This window comes from Heloderma suspectum, chromosome 1 (assembly GCF_057233095.1).
Source record: "Heloderma suspectum isolate Gila_16-S chromosome 1, 16-S_ref, whole genome shotgun sequence".
NCBI classification, from domain to species: Eukaryota; Metazoa; Chordata; class Lepidosauria; order Squamata; family Helodermatidae; genus Heloderma; species Heloderma suspectum.
The window spans coordinates 156,527,155-156,549,301 of NC_139458.1; the positions used below are offsets into that span (position 1 = coordinate 156,527,155).

The 22,147-nt window shown below is 41.2% G+C and overlaps 2 protein-coding genes across 22 annotated transcripts in view; one reads left to right on the plus strand and one right to left on the minus strand.

Moving 5' to 3' along the window:
- Positions 1–13,496, plus strand: part of CEP70 (centrosomal protein 70) — a 30,001-nt gene extending 16,505 nt beyond the window's left edge. For 15 of the 21 annotated variants that reach the window (XM_084807951.1, XM_084807900.1, XM_084807930.1 and 12 more), the window contains 11 exons: positions 1,539–1,598; positions 2,100–2,202; positions 4,631–4,719; positions 4,985–5,056; positions 5,738–5,840; positions 7,324–7,497; positions 9,400–9,546; positions 9,944–10,112; positions 11,924–12,038; positions 12,565–12,644; positions 13,352–13,496. In XM_084807951.1, the coding sequence (XP_084664077.1) occupies positions 1,539–1,598; positions 2,100–2,202; positions 4,631–4,719; positions 4,985–5,056; positions 5,738–5,840; positions 7,324–7,497; positions 9,400–9,546; positions 9,944–10,112; positions 11,924–12,038; positions 12,565–12,644; positions 13,352–13,413 (1,174 nt within the window). In that variant the 3' untranslated portion in view covers positions 13,414–13,496. Of the gene's footprint in view, positions 1–1,538; positions 1,599–2,099; positions 2,203–4,630; positions 4,720–4,984; positions 5,057–5,737; positions 5,841–7,323; positions 7,498–9,399; positions 9,547–9,943; positions 10,113–10,658; positions 10,752–11,923; positions 12,039–12,564; positions 12,645–13,351 lie in introns of all 21 variants that reach the window. The other 6 variants (XM_084807914.1, XM_084807958.1, XM_084807992.1 and 3 more) reach the window with 2 other exon arrangements.
- The window catches only part of ESYT3 (extended synaptotagmin 3), a 47,522-nt gene continuing 38,865 nt past the window's right edge, over positions 13,491–22,147 (minus strand). The window contains exons 18-23 of the mRNA XM_084807830.1: positions 19,511–19,998; positions 18,555–18,653; positions 17,558–17,689; positions 16,173–16,278; positions 15,656–15,705; positions 13,491–14,495 (exon numbers count right to left, since the gene is read on the minus strand). Of these exons, the coding sequence (XP_084663956.1) occupies positions 14,459–14,495; positions 15,656–15,705; positions 16,173–16,278; positions 17,558–17,689; positions 18,555–18,653; positions 19,511–19,998 (912 nt within the window). The 3' untranslated portion in view covers positions 13,491–14,458. The remainder of the gene's footprint in view (positions 14,496–15,655; positions 15,706–16,172; positions 16,279–17,557; positions 17,690–18,554; positions 18,654–19,510; positions 19,999–22,147) is intronic.

Here is a 22,147-nt window from a genome sequence, read left to right on the forward strand (position 1 = left end):
AGTGACATTGCCTGACACTACCTTGGCCAAGCCATTGGGAGGTATGTTACTGGTGTGTTTCTCTTGTAATATACATACCCACAGACACACATGTGGAATCCTGTGACACAGAGTTCGGGGTGGTGGTGGGGAGAAAGGGCAAAGAGGAGGAATTTCACCAGCACTGCTCCTTTTATCCTCCTTTTTTTTCATCGCCCACATCTCTGAGATTACAGAGGGAGAGGTAGTAAAAACAACCACCAGAGAAGACAGTGGAGGAGAGAGAGCAGTAGCTGTTGCCTTCTGCCCTCACATCCACCATCTGCCAAGGGACTAACAAAGACCAAGGTTTCCAGTTTCAGCCCAGCCCAGGACTGTGTAACTGGAGACAGGTGTGAGACTCCAATTGTTCACCTACAGATCACTCAGTTTTTGGGCTCCATCCCCATCTGTTTTGTGGTTTAGAGAGAGTTATCTTAAATTATATTGTATACCCATCTATGTTTCCCTCCCTCCCCTCCCTCCCTCCCTCCCCTCTTTTCCCCTCTCTGTTAAAGAAATCCTAGTTCTTATTTTTTCTATTAAGTTGCACACTAATTTTTCAACAGCCTCCTTTCTGGAAATAGGGATGGAGGCACCACAAACTATTTTGGGACTTTGGCATTCTTCTTTCACATCCATCCTGCTGCTGTTTGAACCCAGATACCATAGTTCTCTCCATTACTGGTAGGGAAAGTATGGTTACATACGTATGCCCTGCACAGGAATGTCACCTAGAAAAAAGTTAACCACATACTGGATTTTAGATTTGACTAGTATTGGATCTATTCCAGTTGCCCAATTTGACTTGTGTTTGTTCATTATGTTACTAATTAGTTTTTATAAATCAGTTTTCCATTTTTAAAAAATATAGTAGTGGAACAGTTTCTGAAAAATGTTCTAAACCACCTCACTGGAATGAGTGTGTGCGCATTTATTTATTTTTATGCCGTTTCCCAGCCAAAAAGGCTCCCAGAGTGGCTTACATATAATCAGTTAAACAAGACAGTCCCTGCCTGCAGACTTACAATCTAAAAAGACATGATATGCAAGGAAAAAGGAACAGGGAGGGAAGAAGGAAACAGTTCTTTCAGCATGGCTGGTGGAATAGCTCTGCTTGCCCCTCTCATCTCCCTCAGTACGCCTGCTGGAATGTCTTCTGGTGGTGACATCTGAGGGAGGAGAAACCTTCATGGGGGTTTGCAGTCTTTTGTTTTTGGAGTTATAGGTAGCATATATGGCAAATAGTTATCAGAAGCAGTTCGTCTTGTTTGAGCCAATATGGCAAAAATACTTACACCAAATATTAATGAAACGTGCTGCAAGTTTTAGATGTTTAATATGAAGTATACGTTACACTCCTTGGCATGCTGTCTCTGAGTCCAGGTCCTTCCCTCTAACAGTTGCCCTGGGGGCAAAGTGAGACTGGTAATGCATATATATGTATTTACTTCTAGTGCTAGTAACCCATATTGGCTGAATTGCCACTCTTAAAGTACTTCTCCTTCCTCTCTCTCTAGGATTTGTTCTCTAATTGATTATTATGAGTCTCAGATCAACCAAGTGAGAAAACAACTAAGGTAGGAAACGTTATTTACGTAAAATAACCCCTGCTGTGGTGGTGGTGATGTGCAGTGCCTGAATAGATTCAGGACATTTGAAGACACTAAAAGATCTCTGGCAAGGATTTCTGACTCCCATTGCTTAATAATAGCAACAAAATCCCCTACCCTGCCCAAAATTATACAGTAAAATGAAAGCTTGGGGTAACCAGGAGTGGATTTTTGTGCAGAAGGACTGTGAGTTTCTTTCAGTTCTGGTACTCAAATCCTTGGCCTAGGCTGAGAATTCCTCAATTCTGAGGGTATATCTTTTGCACCAAGCTCGTGTTGGTGGATGTCAGGTTCTACTACAAAATGAAATTGATTCTGCAAGCCTGAAGTCTGCCCACCTCTTCTTTAAGATGTTCTGCTGGACGTTAGTGGTGTCGAATATCGGTTACACAAAAATCTAGACTTCATTTCATACTTCTAGAATTTTTCACTAAAGTTTGACTTATTTTAACTTGGTTTGCTTCATAGGAAGTATAAAAGGGAGACCAATCAAACACAAGGAGAAGGAAAAGATGAAGAAGAATTCTTGAAGAACATAGATGCCACGGTTAATTACAGAACTCTTCTTATGGTAAGAAACTAGTAGATAGTCATGAATGTGAATTTGGAAACTGACCAACCTCTAAGGGTGAAGTTAAACTTTTTCAGGAATTCTGGAGGCAAGGTGTATGACTATCAGCGACCTTTGAATGGCACCCCCTCCCAGTAGCTATTCCCAGGCTGCTTTGTATATTTTGACAAATACTTTTTGGATATCTGAGAGAGGGGAAGCACTCTGTCCTTTTTGTTTCCACCGTATTCAAAAAACTGGTTGCCCAAAGGGGAGCAGGATCACACTTGGCAGTCATGTGCTACAGCAGCATGCACTAGCCAGTCACTTGGGAAACACAAGAAAGGGCCCTGCTTACATACCAATCCCATTCAAGGGAGGATCCTGGGCCAATCAGGCTCTCGTCTTGCGTGGAGGAGCTCTTGCACATAGGGCCCCTTCTCACACATACCAAACATACGACCTACAGAAGTGGGCTCTCCCACACTGGAGGCATTCAAGACGAGGCTGGACAGCTATCTGCCAGGGATGCTCTGACTTGGATTCCTGCATTGAGCAGGGGGTTGGACTCAGTGGCCTTATAGGTCCCTTCCAACCCTAGTTATTCTATTATTCTATATGGCCGTCAAGTGTGCCAGCAGCGGGGGCTAGCCCATATAGCCCCACATCTCCTGAATGTGTTCGTTTAACATGTGAGGGGGTTGTCTGAATCCCCTGTAGTTAACAGTCAAAGCTGAGTAGTATCCCAACAGGTCTCCATGCCACTTTGTGCATCAGCTGTTGTGAAGAGAAGGGGCAGCTGGGGTACCACTCTGCCTGCATGTTCCAGTGATGACAAATAGAGGCGATAGCCATCATAACCAAGCACAGGTGGATGAACTGGCAGAACTGTACTTGAGGTGTTACACTTAAAGAAGAGACAGAGGCGTTAGTATCAAATAATTTTTGAACTGTTACTGAAACAAACTGCAAGCAGACGTTATCTCACGACTAATTCCTTCTTTGTCTGACTGACTGTCACCTTCCAAGACTGTCTCCCCTCATTCCTCATCCTCAGTCTAACTTCTTCAGCTCGCTCACATTGAATCTCACTCAACTGAATTTGGCAGTTTTTGACTGCCTACAATGCTGCTGTCACTCTAAAGCAGTTCCTCCCTCACCATTCTAAAGGCTAGGGCATTAAAATAGGGTGAAAAGCAGGGAGATGTGCCCCCATCAACTGATGAATGGAATTATGAGCTAGGAGCACTCTGCTAAGTGTTTAGCCTATACACATTACATCTTTTGCCTTTCCACACTTTTGCGTAAAATAGAGACCATCATTGGAAGACTTGGTTTTTAGTAAGATGGAAATATTGTCCTGCAGAAATTGAGAGTTTGGAGACAGCTTCTGATTCTTTTGGCAACATCTCTACTTGTCCCTGATAGGATAGCTGCTATTGTTTATCACTTAAAGTCCCCATCTCATCTTACAGCTGAAAGAGTTGTGATGCAGGAGATTGTGATTGGATCTGCTGAAGCTTCATTAAAATTGTATTTTATTTTATTTGTTTACTATTTATATACTGCTTCCTATTTGAACAAATCTGAAAGTGGTTTACAAAATAATTTTAAACAATGCGCGCTCGCACACACACACGGGTTGGTTCAAAGATAGCTCATGCCTGGGGGAAAGCCAAAGTAAACAGATAAGTTTTCAACCAGTGCCGAAAACACAGCAGCGTTGAGACCTAACATATCTCAGAGTGGAGATCATTCCACATTGTAAAGCTGTCATGGGGAAGGGGAGTGGAAGGAGGCTCTAATTTTTATCTGAGTAGCAATGCTGTGGAAGAGGGATGTTAGAGTTAACCATCCCTCTTCCACAGCATTGCTACTCAGATCAAAATTAGAGCCTCCTTCCACTCCCCCTGTGCCATTGTGCCATTTTCGTGATTGAAATCCTGCCCTGTCCTCCAACCCTGCTACAAGCTCTGCTGTGATTTAAAAAAAAAAAAATACAAGCACTTCTGTTGTCACTTCTGTATTGACCCTTGGGCATGTTATGCCGTATATGTTGAGGTGGTGACTCTTTAGCCACTAGATATTGTTTGCACAGCATGGAGCAGCCTCCATCTTTGATAGATGGTCTCAGTCAGTCGGTCTAATTTTAAATATCAAATAAAGTAATATTTGGCTTTCTCACAGTAATATTGTTGAAGTGGTCAGATACTTGGATTTGAATCATTGGAATTTTGACCTTGAGTTCTTAATTCAAAATCTGTGGGTTTCCTGAGTGAATCTTTGAGCAATTTCTCACTCTTTCTCAACATTTGTTCTTTTCTCTTGCTATAGCATGTTTCTGAATGACCTATTTAGCAGAGTTTTGCGAGGACAAATGAGATAAGGTTAGTAACATTATGAACACTGTGTGAATATATATGACAACATATTTATAATGTCTTTCAAGTCTTTCCAGACTCAGATAATTGAGACAAAAGCCCGAAATGAACAGCTGGTCCATGAAAATACAAATCTCAAGAAAGAGATAGAAATTAGGTGAGTGGGATGAATATATTCTAGAATGACACAAGACCAGCATAGATGTTTTTAAAGGACAAATTCTGGTTCTTAAATTCTGCATGAAAATCTTCACCATGTGATATCAAGGGATCTTTTACAAGTAATCTGGAAGTATCTGAAACATGTAACTGTAGCCATGTATTCTGGTATCCTTCACTGGGGAGGGTGGGGAAGGCATATTCTGTGGTTGACTTCAAAGTTTACCATACTCTAAATACACTAAATGTTTTCTTTCCTTTAGACCAACTGTGCAAGAGTTAAAATTTTACAAACACCAAGTGAAGAAGATGGAGAAGACACTAAAGAATATTAAGTAACTAACTTTCATTAAGGATTAATAATGGTCCTCTGCTTTGAAGTTGGGGAAAGTAGGGACAGCATAGTAAAAGGTTTCTTCTGAAGACTGGGGGCAGACAGACTAAAATAAAGCAAGAGACTAGAGCTACATAAGCTTTCAGAGCACATCTGAAGGCTGGGCACAGGAAAGCAAAAGCCCTGTTAAAGAATAAGGTGCAAGCCTCCCAGTACTATTCCTAGATGTTGTGGCTGTGTTCATACCTTATGCCAAGGGTAGGCAGCCTGGTGCTGTCCAGGTGTTTTGGATAGCTCCTATAATACCTTGATCATTGGCCATGCTGGTTGAAGCTTCTGAGATTTATGCAGCCTCAAGCATACATGCAAGTGACAGGAAAAGGGGTTGAGATGGTAGAAAATCCTGGTATTCCTTAATAACCTCCCATGCCAGTCTTTTATTTTTAATCATTTTAATTTGTGCTCCTACAGTTGTGTGATCAGAACAATAATTTATATAAAACATTAACTTGAAGAAAGCCTTTCAAAGTAATGAAATACAATTCCTCTTTCATATTTTCATGGGTGCTGAGTATATAAGCAAGGGACTTGAATTTTAGAAGCATTTTTAAAAATCTGTTTCTTTCCCTCTTGCTGATACAGTTTTGGGGGGGCTTTTTATTTTTATTTTTTTGCTCTACAGGTCACATGAGAGCAATGAAGAAGGAAACATGAAAGAAAACAAAGAGTTGAAAAGTAATACAGGAGGGAACCAGCTGCAGGAAGTTTGCAGAAGTTACTTGCAGGTAAGTAGATTGCCATTGAAGAAGCTATAAAACAAAATACAGTGCCCTGTTTTGGTTGTAAAGGGAAGCCATTGTTTCCCACCATATGAATGTGCTGCAGACAGCCTTGGGCTCATGTGTTGATCCCAGTCCTTTTTCATGCCTGTGAGGAGCTTGGAAGCTTGTAAACTAACTACAGTTTCCCATGATTCTGTAAGCTGCCTTGGGACAGCTTCTGCCCTGAAAGGTGGCCAAGGAATATTTTAAATCAATAAATGACATCCGAACACAGGGAACCATGGTTTGTTTTAAACTTGTTAGTGAGAAGAAACTAGAATCAAAACTATTCAGGTTATGCTCACTAGCTAGAGTATAGATGAATCACAAGTCAGTGAGTTCATATATCACAGGGAACTGTGCTTAGTTTAAAATAAGAAGCAAAGATTTCCAATTTCCTCACAGGTACAAAAGAGGAAGTGAGGGGAGGGATGAACATGCGAGCCCAAGGCTCTCTGTAGCTTGCTCATGTAGTGGGAAATCATGGTGTCCTGTGAAGTATGAACTAGGCCAGCAAAAATACATTTTATTAAAAACAGGAAAAGAAAGGAAAGGAAAATGCATTTGGTAATTATAGATAGAAGCTTGATTTCACAACACTTTATAAATGAAACTCCATCATAGCCTTTCTAAGGGCATGATCCAGCCAGAGTTGAAACTTAAAATGCTTATTGTTGTAGTGAATGAGATTTAAACATTTCCTTAACTATCCACTGAGATCAGGCGTTTTTGACATTGACTACACTGCGCCCATTGTTACTCAAACTCGGAGGCCCCAGATCCCAGCAGCAAGTGCCAGTTTTAGTTTTGGAAATGTAACAGTTCTTAAAGAAGTGGCTATCTCGTATAGGGTGAAAAGCAACATAGGTATTTTGTAGCTGGTACTGTATAGTTTTTAGTCTCTGGAGAAAAGCCATATGCTGTTCAGGAAAAGGTAGCCTTGTGTGTTCTTGTAGGCTAAAGCTGCAACCTGTGCAAACTTACCTGGGAGTCAAGTCCCACTAGATCCGGAGAGACATAATCCCAAGTAAACATATGTAGGATTGGGCTTCATGTCTCAGTTACTTTGGCCCTGTTCACACGCAACAGCAGCAAATTGTGGGTTAATTAACTCAAGATTTTCTGCAGCACATGCCACCACAATTTTAAATATGCAACCTGTGATTGGAAGTTGCTTCATGACATATGAACCTGGACACTGTGGGTTAATCTTGAGTCAAGCAAACAAAAGTAACACCTAATTGTAGGTTAACTTTGGATTGTTTAACGATATTAAAAATGGTGGCAGCACACAATCCCAGCAAATTGAGAGTTAGTTAATCCACGATTTGCCACTGTTATGTGCGAACTGGGTCATTGTACACTAAAGTGTGAAAAATGAGTGTGATATTTTCTGAAGATAACTGAGTATACTCTGTTTTTTTCTGACAAATATTTACCATTAAAGGTATTGTCCAGAATTGACTCTATTATAAGAAGCCCAAGAAGAGCTCCCCTAGTAATGCACATGCAGAGGAAAGGGCTACTGCAAAACTGCGCTAAGGATAATGAGCAAGAATGTGGATTTGAGCACCTTCCTCTTACAGTTGAAATGTGGGCTGACCAGCTAATGGCCTTGAAGGTACCAGTGATCTTTGAATTTCATTCTTTCCTCCTTTAGCCAGCAACAATATGCACACTATCATGAGACCTAACTATGAGATCTGTTTGTTTTGTTTTGCTTTTTGCGAAGTCTTCCATTATTCATATTGGCTTTAAAGTCAATATACTTCTCTTGTCTCCTTCCTGTATTGGGGATGCCTTCCTAAGTTTTGAGTCCTGATAAAATATCAAGGGTCTTAAATGGAAATCACACTCTGGCCATGCCAACTACTTACTTTCCCTATTGGAGAACAAAGTCTTGTTTTTAAAAAATAGTTGGAAATATATAAGAAAATACAGGTACCTTTCTTTGTTTTGGAGACAAGTAATATTGACTTGTGTATACTTAAACTTCCCCCCACTCGTTACTTTGTTTTAGCTTGGTGGGTGTGATTGAGACTTTGGAGTAATGCACTAAGATATTCTGTGCATTATGCAGAATGAGGTTATACCACTTCAGAAAAAGAGATTTTGCATGCTTTTTCATGTAGTAAGCTAGTACGCTGGGAAGAGTGCTACACTTAGAAAGTGATCCTTTCACTCTGATGTGCGCACTTACAGCAGTTTGACTTAACTCTTCTAAAGGTTAAGTGTATTCCTCTGCTAATGGGATACCAAGAACCATTTTTATTTACCAAAACATACCTTTGAATTAATACACTAAGGGAGCAATTCTACGCTCCCCAGACAGCATCTGGTGGGGCATAGGATAGTCTGTTGTCTTGGAGCTAGGAAACTGCACTCCCCCTCCCGCTTGTAGCTGATACAGAGAAAACCATGCCAGCTGCCTCTCCGCGCTCTGAAAATGGAGCGCAGAGACAGGGAAAAGGAGGCGTTCCCAAGGGAGGGGAGGAGACTGGGGTGGTTGAAATACGACATATCCTACGGCTGCCCCAGCCTCCTTCCCTTCCCTGCCACCACTAGACAGGCAAAATCGCATGTCTAGCAGAAATGCAGGGCAGTTGGAGTGTGGAGGGAAAGGTCGCCTCTGCTGCCCTCCCATATTCAGCAGCCTCCGCGTAGGATTGCACCCGTAGAAGTTCCGGACGGCACAATGTGGCCCTTCTATATAACTTGCTAGCTTCTTCAAAGAGGCCCGTTGTCTACACTGTAACCAGGTGCGATCCTGTGAGTCACAAATTAAATGTCCTTACGTTCTGTCATTAGACCATTTCCGCCCACTTTCTCAAAGCACAATGATTAAGTAAATACATTGCTATAAAGGGTGTGTTGTCCATCAGTGTTCTTTCCCTGTTGAAGGTGTATATTTGAAGCACAGTTAAATGACTGTAATAAAAGTGGTTATATGTGCTGTTTCAGAGTGTTGTCTTTTGTCAGCCTACACAGGCAGAATGGCGGGGGGGAGGGAGTGGAAAAACTTAATAGCACAAGGGTTGAGATTGGACTGGAAATGTGATACATTTTATTCACTTACCTTGAAAAATAATAAACATAATGGGTATGTACCCCCACCGCCCCATGGGGCAAATAGCAGCTGGGGAAGGGGGGATTAACTCTACTGTTTCCTTGATTTTTAAAATTTCCCCTCCCCAACATCTGCCAGCTGCTATTTGCTTCAGAGAGAGGGAGGGAAACATACAGATACCTGTATGTCTTTCACAGTAGGGTAATGGCTTTGAAAGAAATGTTCATTTTGGAAAAGGACACAGGAGGAAAGATCACCCCCCCACACACAGTGTGGTCTCAATTGGATTCCCCTCCCTAAAGCAGCTGCTTTCCACCCAAAGAAAAAGTGACCCTGATCATGGACTTCCCACATTATCTAGTTAGATTTTTGTGTTTAAGGGCCAACTACTTTTGGCCTACAGATTTTAGGTCAAATGGGAATTGTGCTGACCTCTCATGATTTTGTTCTTTTAAGAACTTGCATAGGTCCCTGAAAAAGTTGTTTCTGCAATTAGTGCCTTGGCATACAGTAGCTGTGCAGGATAACAAGGAATGTATTCGAGTTGAAGACCTTCAGCTCATAGTGGATGAAATCTCTGAAGAAGTAGAAAATGAAGAAAAGGTAATCTTGTTCAATAGTTCTGTCTGCTCAGATATTTAGCTTGACATTTATCTCTTTGCATAGTATAGAGTCCGGCATACTATAGATGCATGGGTTCAGATAAGATACATGGCAACAAAAATGTATGTTAATACAGTACATCATTTTGGTCCTTGATATACTTGGTTTCAAAGGATGGTTTTGGCCATGTTTGTTTATAATTATCTGAGACCTTATCCTGCATAGAATACTTATAAAATCACACAACTATTTCCTCAATACTATCAATTTACTGGTTATCTGTGGGAGATTGCTGGACTTTAGAGTGAATTCATTTCCAGTATTCCATCAAGTTTAATTGAGACTGAAAACTGCAATCTCCTTCATCCCTCCCCCCCTTTTTTCTGGCATTCTACAGAAAAGTTATGTGCCTTCACAACAAACATTGTATGCAATTGTCTCCCACTTTCAAAAGCTGTTTGATGTGAATTCTTTGAATGGAGTTTACCCTCGAATGAATGAAGTTTACACAAAACTTGGTGAAATGACCAATGCTATGAGAAACCTCCGTGAACTCTTAGAACTAGGTATGAATTTTGTTGCCTTTTACTCAGACCTGTTCAAACCAACACAGGATAACTAGATGTTGATAAGTAGGTATTCTCCACCTTTTGAAATCAAGAAGAGTGTGTGTTTTTGTGTGTGTGGGGGGGAGGGGTGTTCATGTTTGAAGCATTAGACTTCATACAAAAATGTTTTCGTAGAACGAAGAGAAGAGAGTAGCTGGAGTGGTACTTTCATGCTAATGGGCATTGGCTCTTACATTTAAGATATTTTAAGTTATTTCAGTTAAATTCCAAATTGCTCTGCATTAAAGCCTCCCTCAATTAAGGGATAGAATAATAAAAAATGGGAGATCTCTGTTCAAAATTCCATTGAGTCCCAGATATCTTGGTAATGTCTGCGGGAAATGATTCCTATATCTAATACTGTGGGCTCAATAATTCTGTAAAAATCACTGAAATTCAGCCCTGTACTTGTTTATTAATGCTCTTCTTGATTTGATTTTAAAAGTTCTTCTTTCACTTTTAATGTCATTATTATAATATATTGTCTTCACCCTTTCATTATAGAATGAAAATTCCATGCTGTCTTGCAAACCAGAAGGGGTTGGAACCTGACTTGGTCATACTTAAGAGTAGATCCATTGAAAACAATAAGACTTGGTTAGTCATGACTACCTTAAGCCCATTGATTGCAATAGGTCTACTCTATATGGATCCAACTACTGTAACATGTTCTACGTGGGGTTGCCTTTGAAAACGGTTCAGAAACTTCAGCTGGTCCAGAATGCTGCAGCCAGCCTATTGACTGGGGCTGACTACAGGGAGCACACAACTCCCTTGTTAAAATAGCTTCACTGGCTACTGGTCTGTTTCTAGGCAGAATTCAGAGTGATGGTTCTGATCTATAAAGCCCTATACAGCTTGGGACCAGGCTACCTGAAAGACTGCCTTCTCCCATGTTGACCTGCCCAGTTAAGATCTTGTGGAGAGGCCCTTCTTTCAACACATTCTTTCAGAAGGGCGTTTGGCGGTGACATGAAAGAGGGCCTTCTTGGTGGCCACTCCCCTGGCTGTGGAACTCCCTGCTGGTTAGGTTTGCTCCCTCTTTGCTGTCCTTCAGCTGGCAGCCAAAGACCGCTTTATTCTAGCAGGACTTTTGTGTGTAGGTGGGTCAGTAGGGCTGGGGGCTGTTTTTACTGTTACTGTTGTGTTTTAATTGTGTTTACTGTATTTGCTTTGTTGTTTTTATGAAGTATTATTGATAAAATGTGATAAAAGATTTTAAGCCACCTTGAGTGCCATTTTTGGTAGAAAGGCAAGGCACAAGTCAAATAATAAGCCCAAACATTGAGTTATGTCAAGGATTTTGTTACTTTATTTTAGTCTCTGGTTTAAAAAAACAACAACTCTTAGTTTATTTTACTGTTTTCTTGGTTTTAAGCAAGGTGTCCTTTCATATAAGAATATCTTGCTCTTGTGGACTCAGGATAACTTGTTTGATATACACCACTGAACCTGACTTAAGAAGGATATTGTTTAGGCTTTTGTATAGGTGCCTGCTTGGCTTTCCTTCAGTGACTTTCTTGGTTTGCTCTGTGTTCAGTATCTTGATCTTTGTGTATCCTTAAATTAATTGCTTTAAAGTATCAGAAATAGAACTCTTAGAATCATTCCCATGTGTTGCTTTGTTTGGATATTTGCGTTGGCAACCACTTCAGGTAGATCACTCACTGATCAGCCTGCTACATAAAATGGTAGCCGCAGCGTTGTCATGACAATCAGTTTCTGTGCAGAAGCTTCTGCTCTGGAACCTAATGTAGCGTTCTTTCTAGATACCTCAGCCCCACCCAGTGTCCTGGTGAACACTGTGGGAAAGCTATGCAGTCTCTTTAATGAAAATGTGACCTGGCAGGTGGAGCAGCTGCTGGGAACACACGACATCCAAAGGTATGTGATCCTTCATAGTTAATAGTTACCTTTGAATAATGCGTTTAGATTCATATGCCTGTATTCATAGTATTTCCTACAACGAATCCTCCAAACCCCGTCTTTCCTGAGAAGCCTCTGGTTTAACCACTTAAGCTTAGTTACACTGTTGCCTGGAGGACTAAGTACATGTAACTGACATTTTCTCCTTGTTACCGCTGTCTTAGTTTCCTTCCTGTCCTTCAGCTTCCCTTGTATCAGTTTCTAGATTGTGAACCCATTGGGGCAGTGACCTCTCCCCTCATACGCCATGAAGCACCAAGCGCACGGATGGTGCTTTGTAACAATCTTCAGTGCCAGAAGGTACTTCCTTAGTAATCTCTTCTGACAACCTATATTTATATACTATACATTCTATTCCAGTTGAATATATATATATATATATATATGGGTGGAATCAAATCAAGCTGTCTTCCACTCCTTATACAGAGCATCAAGGCTCTTGCACACAAGGGAATAAACGCTTGTTATGTTTTATCTTTTTCAGCATTATCTACAAATTAGAAGAACATGATGACTTTTTTCCAGCATTCCAAGCTCTTACTGAAAACTTACTTCACATTCTAGGTAAGGAACTTCTTCATGGTATAATAATTGTCTCCAAATTCAAGACCTGTCTGACTTTTGGGAGGCCAGGGACATTAAAACTAATAGCTGGGAAAGAGTATGAACAAGGAAGGCCCTCTTGGCTGGGTGGCAGAGTGATTAACTGTCCTATTTGTGTTTGCGTAAAGTGTTACGTAGTTGTTCCTCCTATCTTGTGATGTTAGAAGCAGAGAAAAATTAACTGCATTTGACAGAAGTTAGGGCCTTCTGTACCTTTTTGCTTTTTAAATCTGTTCTTCCTCAAAGGAATTCAAGCAGTCTATGTCAGGTTATCTACTATTCTCATATTAACCCTGTGAGGACAGGTTAGGCAGAAAGTTACTTTCTTATGGCCACTCAGTAAACATTCATGGCAACTTGTCAGGCTAAACAGTGTATTTATACTCTGTTATTTTGTGAGCTAAAGAATATAAAGCAGAACTATCTGCTTTGTATACCAGTTCAGCCCTTGTCACTGTGGCTATACAGTTGCAAATACATTGCTAGCAGGGACCTCTTTGAGAGGGACAACCTAGCTACAACCTCTCCTATCTTAGGATATACAGAAATTATTAAATTTTAGCTATAGAAGCCATAGCCCCTGGTGCTTCACTGGAAATCTAGAAGTAGCTCATATGTTTAGTCTGAAAGACATGGTAACTTGTACAAAGTCACTTTTCTCATTTCAGGAGTCAGAAATCTGGCAGATATACTACCTGCTGTGCAGAAGCTGATATGGAAAGCCCAATAATGTAAACCATGTATAAAACTTAAAATTTGTCTACCTCTCATATATAGTTATCAAATATTTTGATTAAAAGTGTCTTTACTTGATCTTGAAGTTTTATTTGGCATGTGCATGAAAGGCTGTACCGACAAAGATTTTCAAAGCACAGTATGTTCATTAGGAGAGACAGCACTATCCAACTGATAAGTCTTAAGTAACCATCATCTCATCACATAACATTGTTTATTCATTAAAAACACTCATACAATTCATGGTTTAAAATAAGCAGTTTCAGAACTACACAGTTTCTGTCCCTGACATAAATAGCATAAAACTTTGGTTCAGAGTGCTATGACTGGGATCCAGAGGGCTACATCTGTGCCAGTCATCCTTTCCCACTGTAACCCCCACCCCCCACACAGTGCCTGTAAAGATTAGGGACCCTCCAGAGCAGGACTCAATGCTGGTGGAAGTGACAATTACCTGCACTCCTGTGCAGGTACAGAAACTCCACTCACATCCCAGAAAGGGGGGTTAGATCCTGATCAAATGGTCTACATCTTCAGTCTGTTTTACATACCAAATATTCAACATTATAGAAAGTTCCTGAGTTCTCTAGGCATAGTAGCTGTGAGGCAGAGAAGTAGAGATGGTCTTGAGGCAGAGAAGTAGAGACGGTAGAGAGTACCATCTTTTGTGTACAGCACCCCCACAGGAATGCATTGCTTCTTCTGAAGTGCAATAGTGTGCTAGAATAGTGTTAAAACTTGAACCTGGTGGCAATTCCTACACTGTAGACCTATATTCATGCCACAAGTATACAAATGTTAATGTGGAAGCTTGGTTTTGGGTGTAGAGTTTGTCATGAGTATTGCCAGTACTAATTGAATGTAGGATCAGTGCCAAAACAGGTCCTGGAAAACATACAGTAAAGAAATATTCTATACCAGTGTGTATTAAATAAGTTAATAGTGTGACCGAAATATAAAAATCTACAGTTATTTTGTAGCAGTCTTTAAAAGTTAAATCTATACATATGTACACTGATTCAGCTGTTTGGGTGCAAATATCAGCTCTGGGGTTGTCCACTTATTGTCAGTTGATACCTGTAAAAGAAAAGCAGTCGGTTCAGAAGTCATGATAAAGTAAGTATACAGTAAAGCACATGATTTTCATACTAACAGTGCGTTTCTCCAAGCCTTTCCTTGGATCCTTACAAAAAGCAGGTTGGGCTTGGAGTATATGAATCTCCCAGGAGCAAGGCAATGAAGCATAAACATTTACTACTTTAAACATGTGCTACCGTACATAGCCAGACCATTGGTCCATCTAGCTCAGTGCTGTCTATAATGATGGACGGCAGCTTTCCAGGCTCTACCTGAAAATGGTAGGGACTGAGCCTGGGGCCTTTTGCACACGTGCTCCACCACTGAACTAGTTTTGCTTGAACCAAAATATTCAAGGTAAGATAGCCAACACGGTAATTCTAAAAGGAACATGTTTTGGATAACAGCAAAGCCTGTAGCATTGTGTCTTTCTATATTTCAGCTTTGTAGCCTTTAAAAAAAATTAAGGCGCATTAAACAGTCTTTGATAAAGCAGTGCTGAATGTGCCAGTAGAACAGCTGAAGTAACAGGATGCAAAGAGGAAGAGCGGCAGTTGGTCAAATTACTGTTTCTCAGAAGTCTAAATACTTCATAGCACAGAGGGAAGGCCATTTTTATTTTTTTTATTTTTTTTTACAACTCTCATAAATGAACTTGCTGGACAGACCACTGATCTAACAGAAGGAGTTTACACTAGGTCACTTTGACCATTGCAGTTCTAGACATTCACTAAGTCTGTGACTGAGGGCCAACTAGACTGAAGGTGGCAAATCCATGTGGAAAATTGGGTCTGTTGCTTAATCCCTATATAGGGGTGAAATGGAAGTAATCTAGAGCATAACTTGGGTAGTGGAGGAGAGGGATCGCCACTGTTTTCTCCCACACACTTTAAAAAGTTTTTTTTTTTTTTTGCCCCAGTGGCGTCAGACTAGAAGGAATCTCTTCTGCGAGAACAAAAAAAGGTTTAAAAACAAGTCTTTATAAGTAGGGCAGGGTACCTTTTTGCCTGGACTGCACTGTTAAGTCCTACTGATCCAGTCTTGTCTCCATAGCATCTAGCAATGCCTTAGGAGTATGTCAGTGCAATGCACTATAGTATAGCTTTATTCCCCAGATGTAGCTGTTGCTACCTTTTTATATGCTGCAAATTCAAACATACCATTGGGAGAAGCCTTTGACTAAGTCTTCCTTTGACAAGTCAATCAGCACCTTTAAAAGAAAAGCCAAAATTAAAAGCAGCCACTACTGGTTAGCTTGAATATTTGGATTAACTGTTTGAGCTACAGGCATGTAGTTTGAAAATAAATGAAGACTATTCCCAGGCACAATATGGCCAAGCAAGTTTATATTGAGTTATGAACATTGGAATGTGGGTGGTAATCCATTTTCTCTTACCACTCACATTCTTCCCCATCTTTTTGATGCCTGCTATGCATTAGAGGAGTGAGTGTGTAACGTATTAAAAATCTGACAGAAGCAGATTTTTTTAGTGAATTACTATAACACTGAATGATTAGTTACCTAAATAATTTGTATAGGAGACTCTTCTCTCCAAGTATACAGGAGTTGCGAGAAAGAATATTTATTGCAACATGCATATACTGATTTTTCCTCACATGCACTCTGTTTCACTAGCTCACTTTCTGTATGCTGTATGTTTTTAAAGGGTGCCTTACCTTTCCAAGTTCCTTCCTTTCATGTGAAATAAACGACTTTTTATTTTTCACTGCAACATCTAAAGCTCGTTTCTTAATGTCTTCTAAAGTGTCAAAAAATTCAAATCTAAAAGTAAATAGAAAATGTACACATGCTAAACAAACACTGAATTCAACATGGCAAGAGGTTATTGTTTTATTTTAAATTGTGATTCGAAACATTACTTCAGATATGTAAGACATCCTAAACTTTCAAATATTGAATTATAAAACTTAGAACTATGCAACTAGGTGAATGGGTGGGGTACTTTCAACACTTAAGGCTCTTTCACTTCACTAGCGGCCTCTGCACAGTAGGACAGGGGAAGCATTATTAACCTATCTGCTTCAGAAAGATTAGAGAGGTCACTCCAGTTTCATCCTCTGTGCTCCAGAGAACACTAAGTTGTGTCATGCTGGAGTCTCAGATCTTCCACTTTATACCCATAACTAGAAGTTTGTAGACAGTATGAGTATGTGGTAGTGGGGGGCATTGACCAGTACTGCCTCTGTGGAAACCAAAATATTTTACTTTAGAGAGGTGGGGCCGTCTCACTGGAGAAACCACACCATCTCCTTAGATGCAGCACGGCTGCCTCAAATGGCACAGCCCTACTGCATGTACTACAATCCACACCCAGTGCCGAGACCTCCAGCTACTCAGAGGCCATGGCTGCCTGGCAGGTAGGCTTGTAACAAAAGGCCAACAGCAGAAGTTGTATTCATTTTTCCTCAGCCTCTTCAGCATATGTGGCTTACTCGTTATGCATTCCATAGATCATAAAAGCAAAGCCTCCTCAGGAAAGGGAAGATGATATGTGGGAGCAATACACCTTCATGTAGAAGCTTCAAATGTATTTTCCTGCATTTGAGCTGAGCAGCCCTGCTGTAGTATCAAGTCCCAGAGTCCCTGTCTGATTAGCATACATTTTAGAAGGTGGTGCGTGTAGTTGGCAGGGTTTTGTAGGCATGTTACTCCCCACCACACATACAGAAACAAAGCTAAAAAGAGTTAATTGTAGTTATTTCTGAGAGTATATCTATAGATTCCATGCTAGTGGGTATATATCACCATGAGAAAACCCAGAAATCAGTTTTTTTTAAGCCACTTCTCATAACAGAAGGAATAGCAGCTTTGAGAAAGCAGGTTTAAATGAGGAGGAAAAGGCTACAAGCTTAATATTCCTGCCCATCTCTTGTATCAAGGTACTGCTACAGCATCCAATTCTTCCACTAAGGCATAGCTTTAACTGAACTCTGGTTTCAAGGCCTGGGTGAAACTGCACATTCTTGACTGACATCAATGTGAATAGCAGCTGAAATGTATCGGTTTCAATAAGAAAAAAAATCTTACAGGATTTACTTACCTTTCATCATAGTGAGGATTCAGAGTTCTTTTCTTTACTGTTGTTCTTCTTCGGGTTACCCATCGTTTGTCTGGGAGCAAGTAGATGCGGACATATGGATGTGCCCCATGCTGAGAGCATGGCATTAAATTTCTTTTGGGACAGAAAGCAGCACCATATTTGTGATCAGTAGACTAAAAAAAAATCTATATAGAGTTAAGGTTACTGTATGTACTGCTTTTTTCTCTTTCTTACCTTCAAAGAACTAGAGAAAACAGGATAAATAGGAAGAGCATTTTTGTGCATCACAGGTTGTTCTGGGGATATGGCTGCTGCTAAGGGTTAATGCAGATGGTGCCACATCTAAAATGGGTGTAGAACCTCAGTCCCAGGGGCTGAATCTGGCTCTCGAGGGTTCCCAAAGCGGCCCTCCGCAGTCCCAACCCTCCACATTGTTTGGTGGTTTCCTGACTTCGGTGCAGCTTTTTCCCCATTCTGAAGTGTTGAAGGGACTCTCCTAAGGCTTGGTTACTGGCAGTAAGAGCTTTAAGCTACATACTGGTTTTTTTAATGAATTTTGGCCTTGCCCACCCCTGGAATGCAGCCCCTGAGAGCGTCTCTAAAAGAGAAAGTGGTTCAGCACCCCTGTTCTGGAGTATTCCTTCTGAAATGGTTAGCAAAGTTACTGGAGACTACCTGGCTCCGCCCATCAGTGTAATTATGCAACCCAGAATGGGTGGAGCAACTGTATTGCAGGTCAAAGACCAAGCTAGGGGTATGGGGGAAGACGGAGAAGTTCACTGGCCAACGTTGCCAGTTGCAAGTGGTCCAATTCCATGTTAGAAAGATGCAGCATGATGAAGTTGAATTTCACATTGTAGTACCAGTATATCCATGTAGCACATCCTGGTTGTGTCACAGCAGATGGTGCATACCAAACATTAAGCGCTACACAATGTTTATAAGCCCTACTTATTTGTCATAGAAGATGAGCAGAAATAGCTCTATCAAACATTACCTGCATGCATTGACCAGCACGATGAGAGACTGCCGTAAGGAAGCATAGCGCACAGTGAGGTGGATCTCTCCCATGGGCATTCCAGCAAGAAGTGTCCCACTGCAAGGCAATGGATTTAATTTTAAAAAGCGAATGCTCCCAATCCCAGCAGCGGAACATATGCTGCATAACCAAAACCCAAGCTCCGATGCAAAACTACACTTGCAACGCCCCCAACCAAGCTAAACTCACATTAAAACCATTCCCAAAATGAGGACCACTGTATACCAAGGAAAATATATTTGATTCTTCCATCTCTTGGCAGTATCAGCAGTCTGTTTTACCTTGAGGTGTGTTTCAATGTATTCCAACAATACATAATATATTCATATTAACAGAAAAACAGTCAGTCGTAATAATATACATGCTTATTGGGACATACAAAGAGCACTCCCTTAGCGAGACCTAGCATCCCAGCCGACAACATTCTGTGCAGCTATAGTGGCATATAACTCTGAGGAGATAGTAATATTTCTGTAGGACCTGTCTGTTGCTATTCTTTCCAAGCTCTGTACTCCCATGCTATAAACTCGATTGCACTACAAAATAACCCACGTTGCGTTGCTCTCTTCCAAATGTAGACCTTGAGAAATAGATGCCCTTCCACTACAGACTTGGACTTGAAAGATGCTTACAGAGTCCTGCACAGAAACCTTATCTACTTTTAAAGTAATGCAGGACTCAAAACTGTAAAAAGGACCGCCATGTTTTAAACACAAATATTCTAGCCTGGCTTGAGGAGTTAATTCTATCCATTTGCGATACCACTAACAGTCAAGATAACACTTGTTTAAAAGAAGAGCAGTTGTAAGTGGGACCATAGCTGAGTCTGCCTTATGTTACCACATTCAGCTGAGAAATAAAGCACATAGCTAATGTTCAGTTTAGGCAAAAATTCCAATTCAGATCAGACTTACTTATTGAGGTCCAGATTGCTGCAAGTTACGTCACAGTTGGAAGAGGCTAGGGTGCCCAGGGACACCAAGCTGGGGGCAAGCTGGAGTCTCTGCAGGGCTGGCAACTTCGGGACTGCAGGAATGGTCTGTGGAGGGGTCAAGAACTTGGGGTCCAAGCCACCAGTGCCTGCGTTCTCATTAATTCCAGCAACTGCCTGTATCACAACTGGGCCTGTCCATTTCTCATTTACTTTAGAGTTAGCATTATTCTCCTGTCTGTCACCTGTGGATTCAGACACACCTGAGTCTCTGCTCGCTTGAGATGCTTTGGACACTTCTACTTTTAATGGAAGTGATTGGGGACGTGGTGGTGGTGGCGGTGGCGGTGGTGACGGTGGCCGGGTCTTGCCTTGATTTCCATCCTGCTCCGTGGCAGGGACAGGAACTTGCTTTAAGGCATTAACCCCAATATAGCTGCTTTCTGGATCAGGTTCCTCTATGTCCAAAGCCTAAAAGGAAAAAGAAATACGATCCTCCCCATCATTAAGAGACCCTGGATAAGGCAATCTGGTCTGTTCCCTATTGCTGAAGGTTACTTTTAAAGGGCACTTTTGAGGTAGAAGGTCCAAATTCCCAGAAAGGCCAAAGTTTTTCCCAACATGCACTGCACCATTTGTATCAGCTGTGTGAGACAAGAATGAGGAGCTTGCACTTTGGAATTTGTCAAGTCAGGAAAGCTACAGCTATAACTTTAATCCTCCATCAAGAGGTGGAATCGAAACACCCCAACAGCACTGGGTGTGGTGTGGGGATCAAACTTTTTGTGTTAGTCTTTCACAACTCCACGTTCCAGGTATTTCTCAACCATGATGAGGCATGAATTGCCATTATAATAAAACTAAAGGTGCCACACATACCTGTGACCAGATGGTCACCAAATATACTTCGGAATGCATGATCAAAACACATGACCAAACGGCGGCCAATGGTGTGTGTTTCTATAACTTTTTTCCAAACAGTATAACCATTTAACAATCCACAATGGCATACTCGAAGCCAACATGGACTTGTCAAGAACAAATCCTGCCAGACTGATCTGATCTCTTTTTTTGATCAAGTCACCTCCCTTGTCGGCTGTGGGAATGCTGCCAACATAATGAACCTCGACTTCAGCAAAGCTTTCGATAAAGTGCCCCATGATATCCTGATGGGCAAACTAGCTCAAAGTGAGCTAGATGAAACAACGATCCGGTGGATCCACAGTTGGCTACAGAATCGGACTCAAAGAGTGCTTATCAATGGGACCTTCTCAAACTGGGGAGAGGTAACGAGTGGGGTACCACAGGGCTCAGTCCTGGGCCCAGTGCTCTTCAACATTTTTATTAATGACTTGGAGGAGGAGGTGCAGGGAATGCTGATCAAATTTGCAGATGACACAAAATTGGGCGGGATAGCTAATACTTTGGAAGACAGAAATAAAATTCAAAGTGATCTGGATAGACTGGAGCGCTGAGCAGAAAACAACAGAATGACATTTAATAGGGATAAATGCCAAGTTCTGCACCTAGGAAAAAGAAACCAATGGCACAGTTACAAGATGGGGGATACGTGGCTCAACAGCACTACAAGCGAGAAGGATCTTGGAATTGTAGATCACAAGCTGAATATGAGCCAACAATGTGATGTGGCTGCAAAAAAGGCAAATGCTGTTTGGGGCTGCATTAATAGAAGCATAGCTTCCAAATCCCAGGAAGTACTAGTTCCCCTCCACTCAGCGCTGGTTAGGCCTCATCTGGAGTACTGTGTCCAGTTCTGAGCACCACACTTTAAGAAGGATGCAGACAAGCTGGAGAGGGTTCAGAGGAGGGCAGCAAAGATTATCAGGGGCCTGGAAACAAAGCCCTATGAAGAGAGACTGAAAGAACTGGGCATGTTTAGCCTTGAGAAGAGAAGACTGAGGGGAGATATGATAGCGCTCTTCAAGTACTTGAAAGGTTGTCACAGAGAGGAAGGCCAGGATCTCTTCTCAAAATCATCCCAGAATGCAGGACATGGAATAATGGGCTCAAGTTACAGGAAGCCAGATTCCGGCTGAACATCAGGAGAAACTTCCTGACTGTTAGAGCAATACGACAATGGAACCAATTCCCTAGGGATGTAGTGGGCTCCCCCACACTGGAGGCATTCAAGATGAGGCTGGACAGCCATCTCTCAGGGATGCTCTGACTTGGATTCCTGCATTGAGCAGGGGGTTGGACTCGATGGCCTTGTAGGCCCCTTCCAACCCTACTATTCTATGATTCATTCCAAAGATGTATCTTCCCAGTAGACCTAAGTTTAGAACTGATCAAATTCTGTGTTGAGTCTAGATATATAGCCAGCCAATTGATGACTGCATGGTAATACTTGTGCAGCTCTTATAATTATGTTACATGTATGTTGTTTAAAAGACTTTGAGGTCAGTTAGATTTCCATGTACTGTTCGTGTAGATTTTTTTTACTTTATTTTGGGGGGTATTGTTAATCCCAATGATGTATGTGCAACTATACTGTTTTACTGAAAAAGAAAAGGTTTCAATATTGGCATGTTTTTTTATTGCAAATGGTGTCGTGCTTAGTAACTTCCACCATACTTTTTATTTGTATGGCTTTCAGTGT